Source organism: Hipposideros armiger, unplaced genomic scaffold (genome assembly GCF_001890085.2).
Source record: "Hipposideros armiger isolate ML-2016 unplaced genomic scaffold, ASM189008v1 scaffold_22, whole genome shotgun sequence".
In the NCBI taxonomy this organism is placed as follows: Eukaryota; Metazoa; Chordata; class Mammalia; order Chiroptera; family Hipposideridae; genus Hipposideros; species Hipposideros armiger.
In genome coordinates, this window is record NW_017731372.1 from 6,007,404 (window position 1) to 6,015,163 (window position 7,760).

Sequence of the window (7,760 nt, forward strand, 5' to 3'; positions counted from 1 at the left end):
CTCATATGTGGGATCCGAACCGGGGCCCTCTGGCATCCCAAGCGAGTTCTTAACCATCGCGCCACTCGGCCGGCCCCAAGCCAACTCTTAACCAACTGAGCCACTCGGCTGGCCCATAACATCCTCTTTATATAAGATGACCATCTTCTGTCCTCTGAATCTTGAAGAACACCAAAGCTCAGTGCTGGGTCCTCTTCTCATTTACACTTAAGTTTCTAGGTAATCTCGACCTAGACAGATGGCAGGTCTTTGACCAGTTACAGGACTTAGAATCTCATCTTATTCTGATGACCCACATTTCTATTGCAGCCCTGACCTTCCACCTGCGTTCTGGACGCGTCTATCAGGTTGCATATTCAGATTGCCACCTTTCCTTGGTGTTATCTCAGATTTCCACTGCCGAAACAGAATCCCCGTCCTCCACCCCAAAACACACACATACTCATCCCTTCCCCTCCTCATCTCAGAAAATGGCCAGATATCTGGGAGTACCTTTGACTCTCCTCTTTGTCTCACATCCTTCAATCTGTCAGGAAGTCCTGTCAACTCCTCCTTTAAAATCCGTCCTGAGTCTGACCACTGCTACCACCCAGATCCCATGATCATCTCTCCCCCAAAATACAGCAGGGACCTCCCAACTGTCCCCCAGCCTCCACTCTTCCTGCCTCCCACATTTACTTCTTCACACAACAGCCCAAGTGATCTTTTTAAAACATACATTAGACACATCACTTGTTGCTCAAAACTCACCCAGGGTTTCACACCACACTGAGGATAAAACCCACTCCTTATCCTGTGTACTTGTCTTTTCAAGCCTTATCTCCTCTACTCTCCCTGGCCTCATCCCACTTAGCCGCCATGGCTTCCTTCCTGTTCCTGGGATGTACTGCTCAGGGACTCGGCACATGCTGTTCCCTTTGCCTGGAACTCTCTCCCTTTCTCTCAGTTTATTCAGGTCTTTGTTCAAAAGCCAGTTCATCAGAAGCCACCTTCTCTAAATAAAACTCCCAAGATTCCACAAGCTCTCACCAAGTTCCTTCTCCAGTCTTCCACTTGGAGGTGTGGATGTCATAAAGAGGGGCAATCTTACTTCAAGACACTAGACTTAAAAACAGATGACTTGGGCGTCTTAGTTTAGGCTGCTATAACAATGACCACAGACTTGGACTTAAACAACAAACATTTAGTTTTTGCAGGTCTGGAGGCTGGAAGCCTGGGATAAGGGTGTCAGCATGATCAGGTGCTCGGTGTGTGCCCTCCTCCTGGTGTACAAAGGGCTGTCTTCTTGCTGTGCCCTCACATGGTAGAAGGAGCTAGCTAGGTCTCTGGCCTCTTAAGGGCACTAATCCCATTCCTGAGGGCTCCACCCTCATGACCTCATGAGCTCCTAAAGGCCCCACCTCCTAATACCATCATCTTGGGATAAGGGTTCCAACACAAGAATGTGGGGGTCAGGGGACACAAACATTCAGTCCATTGAACTCAGGTTCACGTTTTGTATCTGCTATTGACTAATGTCATGCTTTTAGTCATTTCATGTTTCTAAACCTGACTTTCTGTACCTGTGAAATGGTACTCATCCTCTTTGCCCTCAGGGTTACTTTGAAAACTATGAAATGTATTATAAGTTATATAACAGATACTTTTTATTTTTCAGATAATGCCATATTTGGATAAAGAGCATCTCCAGAAACATGCAGGAATACCATCCTCTTGATCCTTCTTCAGTGTCTAAATTATTTACAAATATTAATTATAAAAAGTGCCTAACAGGGGCTGGCTGAGTGGCTCAGTTGGTTAAGAGCTCGCTCAAGAGTTTGAGCTCTGAGCAACAGCGGTTCGAGTCAGCCCAAGCTGAGCAGCCATGAGCTGCCAACAGGTGGCGGGATGGCTCAGCTAAAAAAAAAAAAAAAAAAAAAAAAAAAAAAGTGCCTAACAAAGTTATTTGCTAAATCCCCAAGAAAACATTCCAAGTCACGTAAAGTGTATTATATCTTTATTTATTCCATTCTATCACTAAGATGTTTTGGAGAGAGGATTTAAATTACTAAACATTCTTTCAAAGATGAATCACCTAAAAGTTCCCTTCACAGTGGTCTTCTCTTTATTAATCTCAAATGTGTAAATAGTTTATATTTGTTTCTTTAAATCAATGGACTATGTTGACTAACCCCACTAATCAAGTTGAATGCTCAAGTTCTCAGTTAACAACTTGCTTCTAAATGCTTAATTACATAACTGTTAGAAATACAATTTTGATCATGTAAGTACATACTTGAGAGAGTAATATAAGGTGCTTATAGATGGAGCTTACTGTTACATGTTATCGTCCATCCCCACTGTAGGCATTGCCAGAATCCTCTTGTGGACAAATCCTATTTGGCTACTTTCACCTCTGCGTCATTCCTTCTTGGATAGCAGACTAATTTTCACATTTTAACTTGGCTTGTGTTCCTTTTTGCAGTTTGAGTTATTACCTCAAATTATTATTCCGTATGGCAAGCTAAGCACTGCCTGGCCTGGCACCCAGCTGCTTCTTAGCATTCGTCTTGACATCAATGAAATAGTCACCTTTTATTTGGTTGCCCTGTGTCTCCTTAGAGCTCAGATTTCAGGGAAGGGTTATGAGTCAGTCATCGAGCCTAGAACCCTGTCTCACCTAGGACTGCACCAGGGCACACTGTAGACAAGATTCATTGATCCTGAGGGTATGTAAACAAAAGTCAGACCCAAAGCTAATGTTTGGCTTCTCAAAAAGCAAACATCTAGTGTCAAGAGCTGTGAAGTGTTAGCCTGCCAGTTTCATGGGCATTGACAGGAGACATAAGACTCCTGCTTCACAGGCAAAGGACCTTCCTTATTACTCAGAGCACAGCAAGTAGCACAAACCTCAAGTTCCAATTGTTCCCCCCGCCCTGACTCCCAAACATTGTGGAGCCATCCAGACAGGCGGCATACACACAGAGGTTTTGCCTCACAGCTGAAGACCTCTGAGCTTAAGAAACCCAACCTTTGCCAGGAGGAAGACATTCTCTTTATTACACCGGGCAGTAAATAAACCTGCCCTCTGCTCCAGTGGGAGACAGTATCTCTGTCCTCCAAGGTCCTTGGCTATACAAACATCCTTGAAGAGATAATCTGAAACCAAAGCTGTCAGTGCCTCTGCTCCCAAGGCATGCAGAAATGTGAGAGACCTACAGTGAATTATCTCCCAACACTAAGCAGCCCACATAAAGACTCTCAAATGCAGCATCATTTCTTTGGCTGAATCTAAAATGATTCAGAGGGAATAAACACATAGTCAACGAGTGGCAGGTTATATGTAATAAAATGAACAAGCTTTCGAATATCATTTCTCTGTAATCCCCTCCTACCTCCTGTCCCATGCACCTCTAGTTTCATGGAACTATTTGTGGTTCTCCACCCTATTCTGTTACCCCCTTCACCTGGCTAACTTCAATTTAAATACCACCTTCTCCTGGAAGCCTTCCCTCCCCCACCCCTACCCCTGTTAGATAGATGTTTCAACTTTGCCTTCCTCTATATACCTTAAAACAGCCTTGGGCTAAAACCAGAAACTCAAAAGTTACAAAACTATATATTTTGGACTCTGACCCTACCTGAAATAACAAGAAGTCCAGCCAACTCCTTCACCTGTCCCGGGAGTGTTTCAGACCTGTTGATGCACGTGTTCCCTCAGTAAATACCTGGGATGGGCACTTTTCTCTTTTTTGCTCTAGCTCCCTGTAGAGCTGTCTGCAGGTGAGCTCCCAAGTCAAGGCCATTGATGCCTACAGAAAGGCTTCCTGTGACCTCCCTGCTACTTAGAAGTCTTCAGCAGGGCCCACCATTGCTACTGAAGCTACCAAAGTCTAGTGCCTCTTCCCTGGAGAGGATCTTGCAGGCCATGGCAGGTCACAGGGTGGGGTGGGGTGGGGGGCTGCATTTCTTTGCTGGCACTGCAGATATGTCCAAAGGGAGGGGCCACACAGAGTGGAAGATGAGCTCTGCTTTGTAAAGTGAGATTCCACAAATATAGGAAAAGTGGAGAAAAAGGATGGAAATGTTCATTGCAGTATACCCCTTGAGATGCCCCCAGATCAACACACATCCTTCTTGCCATAAAAATGTCATTTTAAAATGCTTTCACAACATTGATCACTATCTGCTATGGACTGCCAATGTCTTATCCCCTAACATTAATTGGACTTTTGCTGCCTGGAAAGCCATGCAGGCTCTAGAAGTCCCAGATTTCCTTCTGTTTCTTAATTTCCCCAAGGGTCTCTTGGTGACAACTGCTTCAGGGTATCAATTTTCTCATCAATCAGTGTTCTTAAAGATATAAGGAATGGAAACTAAATTTGGCTAATTTAAGAAGAAAATGGGGGCCGGCCAAGTGGCTCAGTTGGTTAAGAGCTTGCTTAAGAGTGTGAGCTCTGAGCAACCGGATCGCTGGTTTGATTCCCACATGGGCCAGTGACCTGCACCCCAGCCGAGTTGCTGCTGAGCTGCCAACAGGTGGCAGGATGGCTCAGCTGGTGATAGCAGGTGCTCCTAACAACAAGGTTGCCTGTTCATGGGATGGTGGCTACACCCACCTGCAACTAAGACTGAACTCAGCACCTTGAGCTGAGCGGCCACAAGCTGCCGACGGGCAGCCAGATGGCAACTGGACTTGGAGCTGAGCTTGCTGCACCCTCCACAACTAAGAATGAAGGACAACAACTTGGCTGTTCCCCTTTCCCAATTCCCCAACACTGTTCCCCTTCCCCAATTCCCCAATAAAATCTTTAAAAAAAAGAAAACGAATTTACTGAAGGATATTAGATTGTTCACAAAATCTCCAAAAAGGCTGAAAACCCCAAATTCATACCACTGAACCAAAAGCATCAAGACTCATCTCCCACAGCCATAGGCACAGACCCTGCAGCTCACACTGCCATCCTCACCAAGCTGGACCCTGAAGGCTGTCCTACTGTGCACCCTCACCAGAATGGAGTCAGCTCAGTCCTGGCTTCTTCATTCAAAATCTAGGGTGCATCATATTATCAGTACCCTGGTTGCAAAAATAGCTGGAAAATGACTGACTGGCATTTTCAGCTTCTAGAGTGACAAGCGGGCTCTGTTTAATAAGGTGAAGGATTCCCCCAAAGAAAAGAATGGCCAAAAAACAGTCAGATGTCCATCCCTATGAATCTTAAGACCCCTTCTGTGTCCTATTGCTTCCCTCAGTCACTGCCTATCCTCCCAAATTCAGAGTTTGTGATTTGTAATACCATAAATATGGCTTCTGAAGGACGTTACTTCAGCTAATGCAGAGATCAGAGTGGAAGGCACTGTTGATATTTGGAAAAGAGTGCTGAAACAGAAGTCGGGGATTATAATTCTAAATGTATCACGCCTTAGTTCTGAGAATTTATAAAATTTATTTAGATTACCTGAGCCTCAGAAGCAATCCACAGAAAAGTCCCGTACAGAGGCCATTATACTTCTACCACTTTCTGCTCTACATGCTATGCATGTTTCTCTATATTTATTATATTGAACAGATAAATGGGAAATAAGTTCTTTGTACCATTTTTAACATCCAAAATTTAAATACCACTCAAACTGTTCTTGAATTACAGGGACAGTCAGCAAAGGAGTCATCTTTTTTAGAGACGTGCTTGTTTTGGAATTAGCCAAAGATAAGAGGGGTGAGGAGGGCCTACTCAGATGTTCTTGCTTGGAGATGTATGTTTAAACTTGTAACACTGATAATCCCTGAATTATCTGATCTCTTTCCATTCTATCTTTTTGACTGATGCTGCCATCATTAGCACAGCCTTTCTCATAATGTAAAAAGGACAGAGAGATTTGCTCATGCTTGAAAAGCTAAGCTCTAAGAAGTATAAAACAGTCTCTGGAAACCCTTTCTAACTTACTCAGATCCTGTAAATGAAATGTCAGTTCACATATGCTGCTTTGAAGTATTCAGTCAAAAGGGTGAAAAGAGCAAGAAAATGCAAATCAAGAAATTAAACTCTGAAGTATGAGAGCAGACAAGTAGAGGGCAAGAAGAGTGAGCAGCCAAGCGATAAAATGAGCTCTTGGATGCATAATAATGAAAGAAAAGAGCTGGTATTTTTCTATTTTAAAAAAGAATACTATTTCATTTGCTTCTTACTAGAATAAAAAAAGATAAGAACCAGAATAAGAAATATTTCCTTTAGTAGGAAGGTCACCATATGCTCGGGTTGGGGGAAAAGTCTTTTTTGTCCTTCAGCTGGGGGCAGAGCCTTCCTACAGGATGCAAAAAAGATTTGTTTTTCCAGACCAACAGAGTTTATTTCTATTTTTCACAATGTTTAACATTAGGAAATCTTTGAATAGTTTTAAATACACTTATAGGCTAGAGGAGAAAAATATGCATCTTAAAGAAAACCAGTAAAAAGGTACATAATATCCCATATCCATTTCAAAAAGCATATTGAAAAGTTGAACATTTGACTTCTCGACTGCACTCAGTTGAACTGACTCTCCATTTATTTAAAAGATATAAGAGCATATGATATTGCAAACCTTGTTTCAGGCAATGCAAAAACAAGAAAAAAAATTGGTTTGTTCTTCAAAGATTTGTAATCTCTAAAGGTGAAAAACATAATGTAAACCTAGTAAAAAGGAATATGTGTTAAGTGTCGTCAGACTCACTTTATAGCATTGTATACTTCCTTTATTATAGTACTTCTCACATAGTTTTGAAATTATTTGTCCACATCGATGTTTTTAATTAAATTGTGATATCTTATTCCTTTCTGTAGCCTATCACCTAGACTAGTGGGCAACCTACAGGAGGGGTTCAATAACTGTGTAATAAATGAGAAAAATAAATTGATGAATAAATGAAGAAAATGGTTTCAATTTAGAGAACAGGAATCACGTCTGGCTGGGTGATGAGGTGAAGTCATTTAAGTTGGATCTTAAAGGATTTAAAGGTGAGTTCAACAGAGACAATGTGGGCAGAAAGAGGTAGGAAATATGCAAAAGATATATAGATTTAAGAGAGCTCAGAAGTCTAGTTTTAACTTCGCATCAAATGTTGGAATTTCATCTATGATGCTGCTGATGGATTTGGTTACGTACCTGTTCTGCTTCTTAGCTGGTCTAGTCTGGTTTGGACAACCTGCCCTGGAACTAGTTTTGATTCCTCTATAACTTTGAAAATATTGAAGATTATGTAAAATCACTTTTCTTTTGGAAGTTAATTTTTTTCTATGACAGGTACTTTTTCCAGTATTTGCCGCTTATATAATTTAACAAAAGTAAATACTCAGATTTTGGTATGGATCACAACACCTGGTAAAGTACACATAAGATTTTTTTTAATTGTGGTAAAATGCATATAACATAAAATTTACCATCTTAATAATTTTTAAGTGTATAGTTCAGTGGCATTAAGGACATTTACACTGTTGTGCTACCATCACCATCATCCATCCACAGAACTCTTTATACCTAAGGCTTTTTTCATACCTAAGATTTTTGAAACTTCAAAATACAAACTTTTACTGCATGCAAAAAAAGTCAGACATATTTTAATAAAGCAATTTACATTTTAAACATGTGACAAAATTCACGCTGGAACTTAAAATCAGTTATTAACTAAACTTTTGGGTTTGGCATTAAATGGTGATTGTATAAACCACTGGCCTCATAAGTCTAAATCTAAGATCAATATAAAAACCTTGTACATTTTTCTCTTAAAATGACATAGCTCGAAG

The 7,760-nt window shown here is 41.4% G+C and overlaps 1 protein-coding gene across 1 annotated transcript in view; it reads left to right on the plus strand.

Annotated features, from left to right (window-relative positions):
* SPATA45 (spermatogenesis associated 45) overlaps positions 1 to 1,677 on the plus strand; it is a 5,539-nt gene extending 3,862 nt beyond the window's left edge. Inside the window, exon 2 of the mRNA XM_019635467.1 lies at positions 1,658 to 1,677. Within this exon, the coding sequence (XP_019491012.1) occupies positions 1,658 to 1,677 (20 nt within the window). The remainder of the gene's footprint in view (positions 1 to 1,657) is intronic.
* Positions 1,678 to 7,760: the final 6,083 nt, after the last annotated feature.